At 35.0% G+C, this 19,924-nt stretch overlaps 1 protein-coding gene and 1 pseudogene across 4 annotated transcripts; one reads left to right on the top strand and one right to left on the bottom strand.

Moving 5' to 3' along the window:
* Window positions 1–613: 613 nt before the first annotated feature.
* LOC114471947 (tubulin beta-4B chain-like) lies at window positions 614–19,587 on the top strand. 4 transcript variants are annotated; one of them, XR_003675046.1, is made up of 6 exons: window positions 614–698; window positions 819–877; window positions 2,127–2,204; window positions 4,791–4,899; window positions 7,219–7,329; window positions 19,354–19,578. XR_003675046.1 is itself a non-coding variant. In XM_028460948.1 (6 exons), the coding sequence occupies exons 2-5, from the start codon at window positions 2,151–2,153 to the stop codon at window positions 9,811–9,813; spliced, it is 405 nt and encodes a 134-aa protein (XP_028316749.1). In that variant the 5' UTR covers window positions 729–877; window positions 2,127–2,150; the 3' UTR covers window positions 9,814–9,815; window positions 19,486–19,587. The 4 variants fall into 4 exon arrangements, 2 of the variants coding, with proteins under 2 accessions (XP_028316749.1, XP_028316748.1); XM_028460948.1 differs by lacking the exon at window positions 614–698 and adding an exon at window positions 9,683–9,815 and having other exon boundaries at window positions 729–877; window positions 19,486–19,587; XM_028460947.1 differs by lacking the exon at window positions 614–698 and having other exon boundaries at window positions 729–877.
* On the bottom strand, window positions 12,492–13,949 carry LOC114471943 (rac GTPase-activating protein 1 pseudogene; annotated as a pseudogene).
* Window positions 19,588–19,924: the final 337 nt, after the last annotated feature.

Here is a 19,924-nt window from a genome sequence, read left to right as displayed (position 1 = left end):
ATTTAGCGAGAGTTGCGAGTCAATTGTAAATAACCAAGATGATTGCGACCAATCACTGTTCTTTAATCCCCGGAAGTGTATAAGTGGTGGCCATGATAAAAGTTAGTTTGAATTTTCTGAGGAAAGGAAGTGCGGCCGTAGGATTATTACGTCACCTAGTGGAAGTCTCTGATCGTCAAAACTAACGTGACCACCTTTTCCTAACTCCTCTCCTAGGAAAGTGGATAGGAAAGGAGATAGGAGGGGATATTCGGACGCAGCCTAGAAATATTTCGATCATTACTCCATGTCGGTTGTCATTTATTTTATTTTATTTTTAAATAATCATAAATTGTGTTGCATACTATTCTTTGTTTTCCTCCTGGAATGTATAATATAAGTACAGTGTGTAATTTTTGCATGTGATTATGTTTTTGTAAAAACCAAATAAAAGTACAACCGCGAGGACTTCAGAATAAAAGAATCAAGGTATTTCATATATTTTACAATAAAATCCAGAAAAACTATATCCATCATGTTTGAGTGAGGTTCATTTTTTTTACATGTTTTTTTGCATAAACATACATTTACAGCGTTCTGGACAGCCTGTGGCGCTTCCTGTCAATGCTAGGGACTTTATTTTGAAAAATGGAAACGGAGGTGCATTTGTTCTAAATATTCCGGCCGGTGGGACGTGACATGCTAACGCTGTTTACAAGGTTTTTCAGACTGAATAATAGCTTTGTAATGTCACCGTAGCAGAATGGTGTATATGAGATTTTATAGGGTTATTATTCTACAGTGTCGGAGATTAAAGATGATACTTTATTGTTATTCAGAGGTGATACATGCGGAGGCTTGGTGTTGTGTGCTAACAGGAGATGCTGCTCACTGAGAGGTAAGCAGCTGTTCTTGAGACATAAATGTAATTTGTGTTTTTATTCCGCTAAAAGCTGTTTTACTGACTTTGTATTCCCAGGTAAACCAAATAGAAACCATATGGGACAATAATATGTCTCTAAAGAGCAACAGAACACCAGAAAACAACGTATTTCCTCTAATTCTAAAATATCAAAATCATGAACAATATGATGATTCATTCGCTATCATTAGCTTTGGGTTAAAAATAAAATCCCATCTGTTCAGGTTATTTCAAAACACATGATTACATTGAGTTTACGAAATAAAAAAGATAGTATATTATAAGATTATGCCAAGTTTGTCGTACATAAACTAGTAGTTGTGAAATCAACACCAAAAATTTCAGGTGAATGAATTTAACCTAATTATAAATAACTCAAGTAAAAAAAAAAAAAAAAAATATTCTGAAAGCATCACACATTCGTTTCCTCCTACAAATACAGACAAAACCTGTAAAAACAAACCGTTTTCACCAAGTTTTATTTTTTTAAATTGAAAATTATTTTCAATATTTGTTTTGAATCATACTTTTTATTATTATTATTATTATTGAATGGTTTGATGAATAAAATCATGTAAATCATGTTTAATTGTTTAAAAAGTTAATGACCAAATCCTGTACATTTTCTTAATGTTAAAGCTTAATATACCTGCTTCTATACTGACACTTTAATTGAAGCTTTTGAAGTGTCATTCTATACATTTTGTCTGTGTTTATTATGCATTTTTACCATTTCCTATGATTAGGAGCATACTGACGAGATAATACAATGATGCTACCTTCAAAGTGATTTGTTAATTTTTTAGGAAATAGTTCCACAAAGATCAGCATTGCAGTTCAACCAGCATTTATATTAAAATACTTTTGTAACAATTGTTGTTTTTTTTTGTATTAAATATTTGTCTTTCATCAGTCTGAAGAACAGTAAATGGGAGGCGTTACTCTCTTATTAAATAAAAATATTGTAGTAGTTCACGACAAATATGCCTTCTAGTATTTTCCTTGCCAATAATCAACTTTTTTCCTTCATCCATTCAGTAAATCAGTGAATATATAATTTTTCAGATATTTGCATTAAGAGAAGAGGTATCATTATCAAAGCAGACTTAGGTGCTGTTCGGAAAATACAGAGTTTGTTACCACTGTCTGTGGGGATCTGTTGAAGAATGAAATATGCAAAGAAGTGATAAGGACACTATCTTCATTATCATTGTTTGTTGTTTAGGTGATACCAAACCGACGGGACAAAATGGACAAACAGATTTTGGGGAGTCGTCCCGAGTGGGTCAGTGAATCATCAAAGGTCAGTGAGAAAAACTCTTTTTTTTTTTTTTTTTTTCATCTTGGATTCAAAGATTAGTCAGGAGTAAATATGTTCCTGTTGGACATTTTTATCCATCGGGCTGTAATAAAGTATAATAAAGGAAAGGAGGATAATGAAATACCCTCATTCCATCCAGTTATCAAGCTTGGCCTTAAAACGTTGAGTGACGCATCAGACACTTCAATCAATCAATCAATCAATCTTTATTTGTATAGCGCCAAATCATAACCAATGGTATCTCAAGACACTTTACAGTAGAGCAGTCTTAAGGACGGACTCTTCATTTTATGGATACACACATATGCATATATACGTATATACACATACATATGTATCCCACACCCAACATGAATTCATCATTGCGGCAAGGAAAACCTTCTGTTAAGCAGCAGGAACCTTGTGTGGATCCCATTCCTATGATGAACAGCCATCCACGTTATGCTGTGTTGGGTGTGTGCAGAGGAAAGGGTGGAGACAGAGTTGTTGAGACTCTGTAGACTCCACACTGAGGATCCCACGGCACCGGCTAGGTCCTGCTTGTTAGCTTCGATTTTGGTATCAGGGGTGCGGAACCGCTTCTCCAGATTGTTGATCCTCGCCTCCATATTAACAGTACGCTGCACTTTATGCAACTACCATTGTCCCTAAAGGAGGACGAGGAGTAACTAAACATCTGACACACCGGGCAGGAGAGAGAAGCCATAGGTGCTAAATTTAAGCTAAGCTAAGCTAAGGACAAAAGGACGTTTAAAGGAGATTACACTGCCTATAAGAGGCGAGATTGCTCTTTACTTAACCTTCGTACGTTTAACTGTACGGTAAAAAATTAAAACAAGTGTTTTCAAGGCTAAAATATCAATGACAACAAGTTTGATTAGCGTTAGCAGAACACAGTAGTAGAGCGCTGCAAGCAGCGGTAGAGCGTAAACAGGAAATGATCGATACGTCACCACGTCAGCACGTCACCAGCCAACATGTAGGTCTGTCAGAACATCCTGCACTGCTCCACCATGAATATGATGAGCATAATGATGGTTTATTGTTCTATGAATCTGTGATAACAATATTTATTTATCTGAATAATATCCACTGCTATCCACAATGTTTATTATTATTATATAAAGTCATGTTAAAGATGTAAATCCTTGTTTTAATCAGAAATAAAATGGGTTAAAAGTGAAAAAAGTGGTGGAAAAGATGGTGAAATGGGATTTTAAAAACTACAGAAATTAGTTAAAAGCTGCAAATGAGAGTGGCCAAAAATGGACAGAAAAAGTGGAAAAATGGTCAATATTGAAACAATTAGTTTCAGTGAAAAATTGGAATTGTGGTTAAATTGGCAAAAATAAGCATGAAATATGGTGAAAAGAGGTTAAAAGTGACAATAATGGGTCAACATATGTGATGAAAGGGTTTATAAGTGTCGAAAATGTCTTAAAAGTGGAAAAAATGTGCAGAAAAGGTTTTGAAATGTGACGGAGAAGTGTCAGAAATGGGAGTAATGTAGCAAAAATGCAAAAAGGAGCAAAAAATATAGCAAGAAAAAGTGATGAAAATAAATTAAACTCTGGCAAGTTTGGTGTTGTTGCAGAAAAAGGTAAAAAAATAAGCAAAAATGGGCTCAAATTGTTAAAAAAATTCTTAGTTTTTTTAAAGCATCTAGCGACCCCCTCCCAGTGTTTCGCGACCCCAAGTGTGGTCCTGACCCCAAGGTTGAGAATCCCTGAAGTAACTGATAACTACCTGCAGCCATGAGCGTGTGATCCACATGATGACTGTTGTACACGTGTTAATGTGATCCTTGTGACCGCCACACACACACACACACACACACACACGCGTAATCCGCACACAGGTCCATCTTTGTGAGGAGATTTTCTGATGAGAAACGTCATCATTTGGTGGTTCATGTGTTTCAAATGTCACAATTTAAAGATTTCGTATGACAAGTGTTTCTCTGTGGCGTGAGGGTATGAGGGCGTGGGACAGGTAAAGAATTAAATTGATTAAAATAAATTTTTAAAAATTACAGTTTTCCTTTTTTTTTAACAATGTACAGGCTTGGGTGTTTGACTGTCACATGATCACGTTAATATGATGCTATTTATTTATTATTTTCACATTATTTTCATCCCTACTGCTGTCGGACTGTACAACTAAACAGTCTAAGGCGTCTCTCCTTATAGTATAAGAATATATCTATATTATTTATCCTTTTTATATAACTATTTATATTTTCTATTTATATCTATGTTTATATATAGCCTCTATTATTGTATTGTCATATTTTATCTCCTTCATTACACTATTTTTCGGTTGTCTTTTGGGTGTTCTGTGCGTTGCCTTCTGTTTTTTAATTTATTTATTTTTATTGTTTCTTATTTTACTACAAATTAATTCAATATAATTTCTGCTTCTGTGAATAAATAAATCTTCATAAGGAAGCTTAAAAAATGGAAACTTTGCTTTAGTAAGGAAGAAGGGTTGAGGGTAAATAAATATACACGTTTATTCCCTTTTTCTAACATCTCTGTACACTGACGTAACTGAACTTTATTTTTTCAGTTCTGGGAGGTGATCAGTGACGAGCACGGCATCGACCCAACAGGAACGTATCATGGAGACAGCGACCTTCAGCTGGACAGGATCAGTGTTTATTACAATGAAGCCTCTGGTAACTTTATCCACCTCACACTGGTTCTTTAGATACACAACATACACCACATCAGTGTTTCTAATTATGAGTTACAAACTGAGTTAAAGAGGATCATAGTCAAAAAAAAAATAAAATAAATCCTGTGCCTTTTATTTTGAAAGGTATTTATTTATGCCGTCCCAATCTCTTCTCCAATACTATTTTTCTGTATTTTTGTCAATTTTAAAAAAAAATCTGTATTTTTTTTTAAGTCGTCTTGTGTGTTTTCAAAGTAATTTTGTGTATTTTTGTTATTTTTTTAATATTTTTTTGTATTTTAGAATCTCTGTATTTTTGTTCTTGTTCTGAATATTTTTCTGTGTTTTGTATTTTGTGTATTTGTCCTTTTGTATATATTTCTGTATTTTTGAACCATTTTATATATTTTTGGAGTAAATTTGTGTATTTTTGTTGACGTTTTGTATATTTTTCTGTATTTTAAATGTGTTTTTGGAGTAATTTGTTGTATTTTTGTTGTAGTTTTAAATATTCTTTTCTTTATTTTTTGTCATCGTCTCTCATATTTTCAAAGTAATTTTGTGTATTTTGGTCATTTTGTATATTTTACAATTGTCTTTGTTGTTGTTTTGAATATTTTTTTCTGTATTTTTTGTCGTTGTCTCTTGTGTTTTCAAAGTCATTTTGTGTATTTTTGTTTTTTTTAAAAAAATATTTTTCTGTATTTTAGAATTTATTTGTGTGGTTTTGGAGTAAATTTGTGTTATTTTTTGTTCTCTTTCTAAATATTTTGTGTATTTGTCATTTTGTACATATTTCTGTATTTTCGAATCATTTTATGTATTTTTGGAGTAAATTTGTGTATTTTTGGAGTAAATTTGTGTATTTTTGGAGTAAATTTGTGTGTTTTTGTTGTCGTTTCGTATATTTTTCTGTATTTTCTAATCATCTTGTGTGTTTTTGGAGTAGTTTTGTGTATTTTTGTTGTTGTTTTGAATATTTTTCTGTAATTTTCGTAGTTTGTGTGCTTTTTTGTACTTTTGTGTGTTTTTACCATACCTTTAGTTATTTTTCTGTAATTCTGTGTGTTCACTTTGGGGGCTGCATGAAATTAAACAGAGGTCCACACGTGGCCCTATGTCATAATTATATATTTTCTGTGTTTTTATTGTGAAATAGAAGCAAAAGGCAGAAATTCAGTTAAAATTGAACTTAAAAAAATACATTAAATTAAATAGTAAACAGTCTCTTCCCAGGCAGGACAAAAAGTGGACATAACCTAAAGAAGACTGCCCTCCTGTGGAGAATCTGGCTCACTGCAGCAACAGTGGTGAACAGATTGTAGAAAAAATATGCAGTTATGATAAATATATACATGTATATAAACTACACACTTGCATTTTAATGGAAGTCAAAGTAATGTGTGTAAACTAAATTATTCAAATGTGCAATAGATGCATGTTTTCCTTTTGTTCACTACATGAAAAAAGCGATTTTTGAATCCAATGAATTAAATGTTGGCAACATTTCTCTCATTTATTGATCATGTTACAATACGACACCTAACATTTAGCATCACCCATTACAAGAAGTTAACATCAAATATTTAAACAGAAAATAAAAGTGTGCAATGATGACTCCATTACAAATGTTTTATTTAATCTGATTTTATTACAGAAACATCAGGTTAAAATCAGTTTTCAAGTAAAACGTCATTTATATATTCCTAATTCATAGCTAAGACAGCAGAGGAATCAGAAACACCAAACTGTTGCGTATGGTGTGGGAACGCCCCACAGATAATATATAAAATGTGATTAAATCTCAGAATAATTAAAGGTGCTCATGTTTTTGTTACATGAATATTGTTTTTTTTTTTTTTTTTGAGGGAGTGTTTATCTGTTGGAGGATCTCGTGTGAACCAAATTACATCTAATCTGTGAATCAAGTACAACAAATTAACACTTTCAAAAGTTGAACCTTAAAGTAACGAAACCTCCCCATTGGAGGACTTTGCTTATTTTAGCTAAGCATACTATAGCTTATCTTATCTTAGTTTATTTTAGCATAGCATAGCATAGCATAGCATAGCATAGCATAGCATAGCATAGCATAGCATAGCATAGCATAGCATAGCATATGCTATCTAAGTTTCTCTTAATTTAGCATAGCATAGCATAGCATAGCATAGCATATTTTATATTAGCTTAGCTTATGTTAGCTTGAATTAAAATGAAAATACAATGGGTAAAGGTTGGCTGTTTTTTTTACTGTGGTTTATTCTGATGTTTTTGTTCACAGGTCAACTGTATTGATTATATTTTGTGTGTTTGTGTGGAGGAGGTAAATATGTCCCCAGGGCTGTTCTAGTGGACCTGGAACCAGGTACCATGGACTCAGTGCGCTCTGGACCGTTCGGACAAATCTTCAGACCAGATAACTTTGTTTTTGGTAAGAACCAGTTATCACTGATGAGTCTTTGAAAATACTTTAAAAAAATAAAATGGGATTATTCAATTAGCTTACTGTGAAGTTATTGGATGAACATAATGCTTCGGGGCTATGAGTCTTATTCTATTTAAAGGGTTTTCCTACAAAATAAAAGCTTTATTCATTGCAGTTCCATTTAAATATTGATCAGATATCTACAATGTTTCAGTTTAATCAATGTACATGTTGGCACGTGCTCCAAAATAAACCAGAATCACAATGGATATAATCTTCCTGAGAAATAAATGAAAATAGATATATTAATTTATGTTTTGATGGGGATTTAAATCAAATCGTTCACTCTTTAAAAAGGCATCTTTGTCATACACAGTCATGGCTGCAAAGAAATCACAATTTCACCCTTTTCCATGTGTAATGTGTTATTTCATGACAATCCTTGTCCCCAAAAACCCCACATTTTTGCCACAAAGATCATGTTTCTACATCTAACAGAACTGAAGTCATGGTAAGATTGAAATTTGCAATACGGCGAACATGGATATTAAAATCTCCTACTATCAGTATTTTATCAGAACTGAGGACTAAGTTTGATATAAACTCAGAGAATTCTGATAGAAATTCAGAATAAGGGCCTGGAGGACGGTAAATTATCACAAATAAGACTGGCTGGTAGGTTTTTGATTCAGTATGAGATAAATTGAGAACCAGGCTTTCAAAGGAAGTGTAACTGGCCTTTGGTTTAGGATAGATTAGGAGAGAGGAATGATAAATAGCTGCTACACCACCTCCACGGCCTATGTCTCGTGGCATATGAGTATTTAAATGACTGGGAGGAGTGGCTTCATTTAAACTAACATATTCATCTTGATACAGCCATGTTTCAGTTAAACAGAATAAATCAAAGTTATTTTGTGAGATAAGGTCATTTTCTAGTAGAGATTTGGATCTCAGTGGTCTAATATTTAATAGAGCACATCTAATGCTTTTATGTTTTGGTGTTTCTAGATTTGAGATTTTAATTTTTTTCAGATTTTTATAATTGATAGCTCTTTTATTTGATTTTATGTTAAAATCATTGTGAAATTTGGGTCGGGGGACAGACACCGTCTCCATAAAATAATATTCATCACCATCACAACAGTTGTCATGGCGATGAACACAGCTATCATAATAGCAATGGGAGGGAAACTGTCCTAAGGCAAGCGCAGAGGGGCGTGGAGGACTCCCCCTCTGTAACATGGTCTCATTCATGAGATGTCATAACAGTGACTGTGCCATGTTTTCTGATAGTAGAGATGCTCCCTCCAAAGTAGGGTGGATTCCATCTCTTCCTATCAGGTTCGGTTTTCCCCAGAAGGATCTCCAATTATCAATGAAGCCCACCTCGTTTTCTGGACACCACCTCGATAGCCAGCGGTTAAATGATGACGTGTGTTTAGCCCTTACTTCCACGCCATGTTCACTGTGGGCATGAGGGAGGAGCAGCAGAATGAGGTAAAGAAGAAGGAAAGAGACGCTTTTATTACAGAAGTCTGTAGTCAGGAGAGGAGGATTCTGTGTCTGAACAAAAGTAGTTTTCAGTCGTAGATGCAGGTGGACGACATGTTCATAAATAAAAAATCTGTGTGGTAAAAACATAACAGTTTCTGACATAAGGCTGCACAATTAATCAAATTTTAATCATGATTATGATTTTGGTCTCCACGATTAAATTCACCTGTTTGTCTGCATGTTTTATGGTTAAAATGCGACCTCGGATGGATATAAAACTAGTTTTAGGGATTTTTTTTTTTTTTTAGGTGGGGCGCTCGTGTTGAACGTCTGGACACGCCCCCATGAGTTGATTGACATAAGTACCTAATTAATTAGTATTATTAATTCATTCTTTAATCCAGCGGACACTCAAGCCAGAAAATGTTGACACACTAGTGTTTCTGGCTAAAAACCTGTAGCTTAAGCTTAATGTTCTTAACTTTCTCTTTATACGCTGTGATTGTTTTTGAAGGAGTTGCACTCTAACAGTATAATTATAGTTAGGCAATAGTTCATTTTGGCAAATTCTTGGATACATTTTAGTATTTATCAATATTCTTGTTTAAAGCTTTTTTTTGGACTCTAAACTGTTCACATATTGTTTGTTAAAAATAGTCGTTTTCCCTGAAATGATAAATAATTGTGATAATTATTTTGGCCATAATCGTGCAGCCCTAATCTGACGTAATGTTCTGACTTTTTCTGACCTGGACATGTTGGTGTGTTCTCCTTTTATTCTCAGTGTAAATTTAGTTTTTCATCATCATGGATTTAAAAAGGCTTTGGGAATTCATCTGGACTTGTTGCTGTTTGTCTGCAGGTGGAGTTAATCGGTGTCTCCATCACTGGTCTGAAGGCTGTGGTGGGCTTTCTGTACAGTGGAGAACTTTCACTGGATGGAGGAAACATCCACCATGTGCTGGAAGCTCCTTGTACATTTATTTTGTGTAAAAATGTGATGTTTTGTTGTGGTTTTCGGAGTGTTTTTGGAGTAATTTTGTGTGTTTTCGTTATCATTTTGTATATTTTTATCATTCTGAATTTTGTTGTTTTGTGTTTTAGGAGTCATTTTGTGTGTTTTTGTTGTCATTTTGGGGTCTTTTTTTTTTTTTTTTACCTATTTAGTGTAGTTTTGTTTATTTTTGCTGTTTTCTGTGTATTTAAGCAAATTTCTTTTCACACTTTTGTCATATTTTGTGTATGTGTTTGCCATTCCATGTTGTCTTTTTTTAAAAAAATATTTTTCTGTGATCCTGTATATTTAGTTGTATTGTGGGGTTTTGGTGTCATTTTTTTAGTATTTTTCTGTGTTTTTTTGTAAATATTTTTTACATTATTTATTGTAGTCATCTGTGTTTAGTCATTTTATGTGTATATATATATATATATATATATATATATATATATATATATATACATTTGTAATCTAGTATTACAGTAATTTTATTTATTTTTGCTGTTTTCTCTTTATTTATCAAAATTTCTTGAATATTTTTCTGCCATTCCATGTGTTTTTGGGGTTATTTTGTGCATTTACATTTGGGACCCAAGTTGCCCATGTCTGTAGTTCAGTAAGCTGTAGTAAGAAGTGAATTAGATTTTTTTGTGTGTATTTTTATTTTCTTTGGAATAAGAAAACTCAATGAAACTTTTAACGTGAAAAGAAGAACAAGAACGTACCTACTTGTTATTTGTGCATGGTTGTGGAGTCATTTAAATGTTATAATGTGTATGTCTGGTATCTTTAAAAACGTCTGAGTTGAATAAATGGGTTTTATATTTTCTCACAAATTTTTCATTCCTATTTTATTTTTTCATATTTCATAACTTGTTTTAAGGATCTTATGATAGCCTTATCTCAGAAAAATGTTTTCTCATTTTTCATGCCTTACTGGATTTTCACCCCTGTTTAAGTGTGCTCATCATATTTAAACTAGTTTTAAGGGTCTTATTGGTTTTCCAAAAGTGAAGAAAAGAACAAATGGCACTCCAAACGCTCCAATACTCCAGAAGAAAACACCTCTGCCAACACACTCAACCTTCTCTCACTTCTCACCTGTTCTGTCCAGTACACCTTAGGTCAGGTATAGGTGTAGTTCAACAATTAGACACTAGATGGAGCCCCAACATAAGTATTGGGTCTAAGCTCTGGTTGAACATCCATCACACCTGTGTGTTGGACACTCAGACAATGCAGTGGTAGTTGTTGGTGAGTGTCTTCAGATTTATTATGGTTTATTTTTAAGTTAAAAGCAAGTATTTAAGTTGGAATGTAGGTCATGTTAAAGTACACAGGCTGATTCCATGTTTTTATGACTTTTAGCCCAAATTTAAGTGAACTCTACAGCCAAAGTGTTTGGCCTTTTCAATTTGTTTGCCTTGAGACATCTTAGTCAAAATACATTAAGTTACTATTTGATCCAATTGATATATATATATATATTGTGATTTCATAGTGTAATTTAGGTTAAAAGAATGAAGAATAAAATCACTAACATGTTAAGAGTAATAAATATTGGTGTAGAGTTTCTGATAAATAAGTTTACGTAAATACTAAAATTAATAAATAAGTTTATGGGTAAAATACATTGTTAAAAACTTAGACTTTGATTAAAACGGTTGAAATTCATACACCAAAGCACATGATTTAATTTTACAAATAGAAATAGTCAAACATTGTAGGTTGGCTTAAAAAACACTGAATAGCAAAAAATTAATGAATATAATGAATAAATTGTTTAAAATGGCAAAAGTTCAGGTGGTTAATTTGTTTAAAAATTTTTGAATAGAGCTCATTCTTCTTTTTCACCCTTTTCTTTAAGGTTTTCAAGCTGCTACAAAACCTGCAACAAAACTGAATAAACTTTTAAAAGCTGAGTTGACCTCATGTCTTACTTGTGTTCCATCCATGTCCTTTTAAGCTGGACAACAAGCATTGTAGAAAATAAGCTTGACACTTATGATTGCCTTATCTCAGAATAAAAAAATCCAACATTTTTGAATTTTCTTTTGTTACTATAGCCTTACCTCTGAAATGTATTTATCACATTTATCATGCTTTACTGGATTTTCACCCCAGTTTAAGTCTACTAATCATATTTATTATTTTATTTTAAGGTCTTATGATAGCCTTATTTTAGAAAAAAAATATTCAAACAATTTTTATGCCTTTTGAAATTTCGGAGTTTGTCACATTTTTCTAATTTTTCATGCCTTACTGCATTTTAACCCCAGTTTAAGTGTGCTCATCATATTTAAACTCGTATTAAGGGTTTCATGATTATCAATAATTGAATTTGTATGCCTTACCTCAAAATGTGGATGTTTTTCATGCCTTACTGTATTTTCACTGCAGTGTAATTGTGCTCATCATATTTAAACAATATATATTTATAAATACACACACTTCTCAAAGTACAAACACGTCAAACTATGACAAATTAAAGACAGACAAGGATTTCAAAGTTGTCCACGTGGTGGGCGTTAAAACATTTAATAAAAGCACAAACATTTAAGAAAATGGTCAAAAGTTCTGTTCTTCAACTACTGAGTAACACATGAGCTGATGAACCATCACAATAAAAGCACAACCAATATAGAAAGAAAAGCAATAGAGATACAAACAGCTGGGTTTTTCAAAATAAAACAACTATAATATAATATGTTATAAACAATATATATATGTACATATAAGAATTAAGCCTTTCAACAAAATTAAAATATTTCGGACTACAGTCTGGGGTACTTTGTCACGGCTGCTCCGTCACAAACTGGTCCCAGTAATTACTGGGCATGGTCAGCAGGCGCTCCATCACCTTGATCTGACGGTTGGTGTCCCACATGATGGTAATGAGGTCTGGGTTGGGGACGGCGTGGCCCACGATTGTCGGACCAAAAACAAGGGCCAGGTTGTGAATGTCCATCCTGGTTTCTAGGCTTTCAGCCACTCGCTGCAGATGCAGAACCAGGAAGGCCAGCGTGTCTCTGTTGGCTTTGGGCAGGTCACTGATGCTCTGGTACAGCAGAGAGAAGCTGTTCTCCTCATCAGAAACCTCTGCTGCGTCCATGAAGGCCTGGGTCAGGCGGAACGTGAGCAGCGGCTCCTTCAGGTTCCTTAGGAAGTCCTTGAGGAGCCCCGTCACGGTGTTGATGTTTTTCACCTCACTGAGGACGGGAACCATGTTAGTGAGGAGGAACTCCTCCTTCAGGTCTTTCACTTGGACGTAGGAACCGGAAAGACGGTAGAGTCCGGCCTCACACAGGCCTCGCTGCTCAATCTCATTAACGCAGCTAATCACCAGAGGAGGAATACTGGGGGAGGAGTCAGGGGCGTAATCAGCCAGTACGTCATACACACACCCCTCTCCGATCTTAAGCGGGCAGCCAATGGGGTTGGGGGTGCAGGGCAGGGGGCAGCGCTCCCTACATTGTGGGTGGGACACCACTTTACAGTCACTGCACTTCATGGACCGCTTTAAAAACGTGATCTTCCTTCCACAGTGAACGCAGGACACAGGCTTGATGACCATGTTGGAGACAAAGTGGTGGAGACGAGCGGTGCCGTCGTTCTGTGGAGCGTTGGGCTGAGCTTTGAGCTCTGGCTCCACGGGAACCTTAAAGTCAGACTTTACAGATTCAGAGTCACACACGCCAGCACTTTCCCTCCCGCTGTGTGTCCGAGGAATCGGCTCAATGGTGGAAACGTCCTCCACGGGTCCTCCATTGTCAGGAACCGTCACGGTGGGGGTCTCGGTCACCAGGCTCTCCTTCGCTGACAGCTCCTCACACTCCGTCTCGCCCTTCGGTCTGGGGTGGATCTCCACCTCCACCACCACCTGGTTGGGGGCGTGTTTTAGTGGGACTTCCAGGGCCCCTCTCTCTGTCTCAGCCTTAGTGAAGGTCTCTTTCCTGGAGCGGACTTTCTGCTTCTTCTTCTTCCACTTACGACGGCAGTCGCCCAAGTTTCGAGCCAGTCGGCTAAAACCCAGGAAAGATAGAATGCCCATAATGTGACAAACTATCCTGAAGCTGCGTTAAAAACGTTTTTAAATGTGTCTGTGATAGAGATGTGTTTGCGATCTGTCTCCAGATTGTGAACACTAACATCTATTCCTAAGAGTTTGTTTATATATTGAGAAGATGAAAGCCCAACTGACATTTGTCTCATGCTGACCGCTCATTGGTCGAGAGTTAACGGTTACTGCTCGCCTATTGGCCGAGAGTTTACAGTTAATTGTCGCCCATTTAGCGAGAGTTGCGAGTCACTTGTAAATAACCAAGATGATTGCGACCAATCACTGTTCTTTAATCCCCGGAAGTGTATAAGTGGTGGCCATGATAAAAGTTCGTTTGAATTTTTTGAGGAAAGGAAGTGTGGCCGTAGGATTATTACGTCACTTAGTGGAAGTCTCTGATCGTCAAAACTAAAGTGACCACCTTTTCCTAACTCCTCTCCTAGGAAAGTGGATAGGAAAGGAGATAGGAGGGAATATTCGGACGCAGCCTAGAAATATTTCAATCATTACTCCATGTCGGTTGTCATTTATTTTATTTTATTTTTAAATAATCATACATTGTGTTGCATACTATTCTTTGTTTTCCTCCTGGAATGTATAATATAAGTACAGTGTGTAATTTTTGCATGTGATTATGTTTTTGTAAAAACAAAACAAATGCACAACCGCGAGGACTTCAGAATAAAAGAAACAAGGTATTTCATATATTTTACAATAAAATCCAGAAAAACTATTTCCATCATGTTTGAGTGAGGTTCATTTTTTTTACATGTTTTTTTGCATAAACATACATTTACAGCGTTCTGGACAGCCTGTGGCGCTTCCTGTCAATGCTAGGGACTTTATTTTGAAAAAACGGAAACGGAGGTGCATTTGTTCTAAATATTCCGGCCGGTGGGACGTGACATGCTAACGCTGTTTACAAGGTTTTTCAGACTGAATAATAGCTTTTAATGTCACCGTAGCAGAATGGTGTATATGTGATTTTATAGGGTTATTATTCTACAGTGTCGGAGATTAAAGATGATACTTTATTGTTATTCAGAGGTGATACATGCGGAGGCTTGGTGTTGTGTGCTAACAGGAGATGCTGCTCACTGAGAGGTAAGCAGCTGTTCTTTAGACATAAATGTAATTTGTGTTTTTATTCCGCTAAAAGCTGTTTTACTGACTTTGTATTCCCAGGTAAACCAAATAGAAACCATATGGGACAATAATACGTCTCTAAAGAGCAACAGAACACCAGAAAACAACGTATTTCCTCTAATTCTAAAATATCAAAATCATGAACAATATGATGATTCATTCGCTATCATTAGCTTTGGGTTAAAAATAAAATCCCATCTGTTCAGGTTATTTCAAAACACATGATTACATTGAGTTTACAAAATAAAAAAGATAGTATATTATAAGACTATGCCAAGTTTGTCGTACATAAACTAGTAGTTGTGAAATCAACACCAAAAATTTCAGGTGAATGAATTTAACCTAATTATAAATAACTCAAGTAAAAAAAAAAAATTATCTGAAAGCATCACACATTCGTTTCCTCCTACAAATACAGACAAAACCTGTAAAAACAAACCGTTTTCACCAAGTTTTATTTTTGTAAATTGAAAATTATTTAAATTATTTGTTTTGAATCATACTTTTTATTATTATTATTATTATTGAATGGTTTGATGAATAAAATCATGTAAATCATGTTTAATTGTTTAAAAAGTTAATGACCAAATCCTGTACATTTTCTTAATGTTAAAGCTTAATATACCTGCTTCTATACTGACACTTTAATTGAAGCTTTTGAAGTGTCATTCTATACATTTTGTCTGTGTTTATTATGCATTTTTACCATTTCCTATGATTAGGAGCATACTGACGAGATAATACAATGACGCTACCTTCAAAGTGATTTGTTAATTTTTTAGGAAATAGTTCCACAAAGATCAGCATTGCAGTTCAACCAGCATTTATATTAAAATACTTTTGTAACAATTGTTGTTTTTTTTTTGTATTAAATATTTGTATTTCATCAGTCTGAAGAACAGTAAATGGGAGGCGTTACTCTCTTATTAAATAAAAATATTGTAGTAGTTCACGACAAATATGCCTTCTAGTATTTTCCTTGCCAATAATCAACTTTTTTCCTTCATCCATTCAGTAAATCAGTGAATATATAATTTTTCAGATATTTGCATTAAGAGAAGAGGTATCATTATCAAAGCAGACTTAGGTGCTGTTCGGAAAATACAGAGTTTGTTACCACTGTCTGTGGGGATCTGTTGAAGAATGAAATATGCAAAGAAGTGATAAGGACACTATCTTCATTATCATTGTTTGTTGTTTAGGTGATACCAAACCGACGGGACAAAATGGACAAACAGATTTTGGGGAGTCGTCCCGAGTGGGTCAGTGAATCATCAAAGGTCAGTGAGAAAAACTCTTTTTTTTTTTTTTTTTTCACCTTGGATTCAAAGATTAGTCAGGAGTAAATATGTTCCTGTTGGACATTTTTATCCATCGGGCTGTAATAAAGTATAATAAAGGAAAGGAGGATAATGAAATACCCTCATTCCATCCAGTTATCAAGCTTGGCCTTAAAACGTTGAGTGATTTGGTTTGATTACAGCTACTTTAAAGGACTGTGGCACGTAGCCTATTGATAGGGATATATTTATTGTCTCCAACAAAGATGGGCAGACTAGGGGAACAACTTCTTTAAACAGCTTAGTTGGGATCGGATCTGAAAGGCAGGTCGATGGTTTGGAGGATGAAATAATAGAGTTAAGTTCCTGAAGTCCTATATGTGTGAAACAGTTTAGGTTAGGCCTATTTACATTTAATGGTACAGCAGGCCCAGGTGAAGGCAGGGAGTGGCTAATTTTATCTCTAATCTTGTGAATTTTATCATTAAAAAATGTCATAAAGTCCTCACAGCTGAGGGCTAGAGGAATCATGGGCTCAATAGAGCTCTGACTTTGTGTTAGCCTGGCTACAGTGCTGAAAAGGTACCTCGGATTATTTTTATTTTCTTCAATTAGTGAGGAGTAGTATGTAGATCGACTATGTCGTAAGGCTGTCATGTATTTACTATGGCTTTCTTGCCAGAGTATTCGTGACTCCTCTGTTTTATTGGAGCGCCACATTCTCTCTAATTTACGGGTTGTTTGTTTGAGTGTGTGAGTTTCAGAGCTAAACCACGGAGCTTTCCTCTGACTTTTAATAGTTTTTTCCCTCAATGGGGCAATTGAGTCCAAGGTGGATTTTAGTAGACTAGCAGAGCTATCGACAAGCAGATCCAGTTGAGAGGGGTTATAATTAATATCATAGTTATTTATTGGATGGTGCACTGAGTTTAAGGCAGCAGGAATGGCCTCTTTAAATTTAGCCACAGCACTATTGGACAGATTTCTACTCGTAACTATTTTATTGCACAGTACGAGATCCTCTAGGATAATGTTAAAAGATATTAAAAAGTGATATGATAGCAGAGGATTTTCAGGGTAGACTTTTAGTTCATTAATATCAAGGCCATATGTTAGAACAAGATCAAGAGTATGATTTAAACGATGAGTAGCTTCATTAATAGTTTGAAAAAAGCCAACTGAGTCTATTAGGGACATAAAGGCTGAGCTCAGGCTATCACTATCTTTGTCCACATGGATATTAAAATCTCCTACTATCAGTATTTTATCAGAACTGAGGACTAAGTTTGATATAAACTCAGAGAATTCTGATAGAAATTCAGAATAAGGGCCTGGAGGACGGTAAATTATCGCAAATAAGACTGGCTGGTAGGTTTTTGATTCAGTATGAGATAAATTTAGAACCAGGCTTTCAAAGGAAGTGTAGTTGGCCTTTGGTTTAGGATAGATTAGGAGAGAGGAATGATGAATAGCTGCTACACCACCTCCACGGCCTATGTCTCGTGGCATATGAGTATTTAAATGACTGGGAGGAGTGGCTTCATTTAAACTAACATATTCATCTTGATACAGCCATGTTTCAGTTAAACAGAATAAATCAAAGTTATTTTCTGAGATAAGGTCATTTACTAGTAGAGATTTGGATCTCAGTGATCTAATATTTAATAGAGCACATCTAATGGTTTTATGTTTTGGTGTTTCTAGATTTGAGATTTTAATTTTTTTCAGATTTTTATAATTGATAGCTCTTTTATTTGATTTTACGTTAAAATCATTGTGAAATATGGGTCGGGGGACAGACACCGTCTCCATAAAATAATATTCACCACCATCACAACAGTTGTCATGGCGATGAACACAGCTATCATAATAGCAATGGGAGGGAAACTGTCCTAAGACAAGCGCAGAGGGGCGTGGAGGACTCCACCTCTGTAACATGGTCTCATTCATGAGATGTCATAACAGTGACTGTGCCATGTTTTCTGATAGTAGAGATGCTCCCTCCAAAGTAGGGTGGATTCCATCTCTTCCTATCAGGTTCGGTTTTCCCCAGAAGGATCTCCAATTATCAATGAAGCCCACCTCGTTTTCTGGACACCACCTCGATAGCCAGCGGTTAAATGATGACATGTGTTTAGCCCTTACTTCCACGCCATGTTCACTGTGGGCATGAGGGAGGAGCAGCAGAATGAGGTAAAGAAGAAGGAAAGAGACGCTTTTATTACAGAAGTCTGTAGTCAGGAGAGGAGGATTCTGTGTCTGAACAAAAGTAGTTTTCAGTCGTAGATGCAGGTGGACGACATGTTCCTAAATAAAAAATCTGTGTGGTAAAAACATAACAGTTTCTGACATAAGGCTGCACAATTAATCAAATTTTAATCATGATTATGATTTTGGTCTCCACGATTAAATTCACCTGTTTGTCTGCAATTTTTATGTTTAAAATGCGACCTCGGATGGATATAAAACTAGTTTTAGGGATTTTTTTTTTTTTAGGTGGGGCGCTCGTGTTGAACGTGTGGACACGCCCCCATGAGTTGATTGACATAAGTACCTAATTAATTAGTATTATTAATTCATTCTTTAATCCAGCGGACACTCAAGCCAGAAAATGTTGACACGCTAGTGTTTCTGGATAAAAACCTGTAGCTTAAGCTTAATGTTCTTAACTTTCTCTTTATACGCTGTGATTGTTTTTGAAGGAGTTGCACTCTAACAGTATAATTATAGTTAGGCAATAGTTCATTTTGGCAAATTCTTGGGTACATTTTAGTATTTATCAATATTCTTGTTTAAAGCTTTTTTTTGGACTCTAAACTGTTCACATATTGTTTTTTAAAAATAGTCGTTTTCCCTGAAATGATAAATAATTGTGATAATTATTTTGGCCATAATCGTGCAGCCCTAATCTGATGTAATGTTCTGACTTTTTCTGACCTGGACATGTTGGTGTGTTCTCCTTTTATTCTCAGTGTAAATTTAGTTTTTCATCATCATGGATTTAAAAAGGCTTTGGGAATTCATCTGGACTTGTTGCTGTTTGTCTGCAGGTGGAGTTAATCGGCATCTCCATCACTGGTCTGAAGGCTGTGGTGGGCTTTCTGTACAGTGGAGAACTTTCACTGGATGGAGGAAACATCCACCATGTGCTGGAAGCTCCTTGTACATTTATTTTGTGTGAAAATGTGATGTTTTGTTGTGGTTTTCGGAGTGTTTTTGGAGTAATTTTGTGTGTTTTCGTTATCATTTTGGGGTCTTTTTTTTTAACCTATTTAGTGTAGTTTTGTTTATTTTTTCAGTTATTTATTGTAGTAATTTTGTGGGTTTTAGAGTAATTTTATGTATTTTTGGTGTCATTTTGTTTATTTTTGCTTTTTTCTGTGTATTTAAGCAATTTTCTTTTCACACTTTTGTCATATTTTGTGTATGTGTTTGCCATTCCATGTTGTCTTTTTTAAAAAAAATATTTTTCTGTGATCCTGTATATTTAGTTGTATTATGGGGTTTTGGTGTCATTTTTTAGTATTTTTTTGTGTTTTTTTGTAAATATTTTTTACGTTACTTATTGTAGTCATCTTCATTGTGTTTAGTCACTTTATGTATATATATATATATATATTT

Source organism: Gouania willdenowi, chromosome 11 (genome assembly GCF_900634775.1).
Source record: "Gouania willdenowi chromosome 11, fGouWil2.1, whole genome shotgun sequence".
Lineage (NCBI taxonomy): Eukaryota > Metazoa > Chordata > Actinopteri > Blenniiformes > Gobiesocidae > Gouania > Gouania willdenowi.
Note: the sequence above shows the minus strand (reverse complement) of the source record. Positions and strands in the feature narration are given on the sequence as shown.

Bases quoted from the DNA above. Each gene is read 5' to 3' on its own strand.
- LOC114471947 (XM_028460948.1), top strand. From the start codon at position 2,151: ATGGACAAACAGATTTTGGGGAGTCGTCCCGAGTGGGTCAGTGAATCA. The intron at 2,205-4,790 runs GTCAGTGAGAAA...TTATTTTTTCAG, and splicing joins GGGTCAGTGAATCATCAAAG to TTCTGGGAGGTGATCAGTGA. The intron at 7,330-9,682 runs GTAAGAACCAGT...GTTTGTCTGCAG, and splicing joins ACCAGATAACTTTGTTTTTG to GTGGAGTTAATCGGTGTCTC.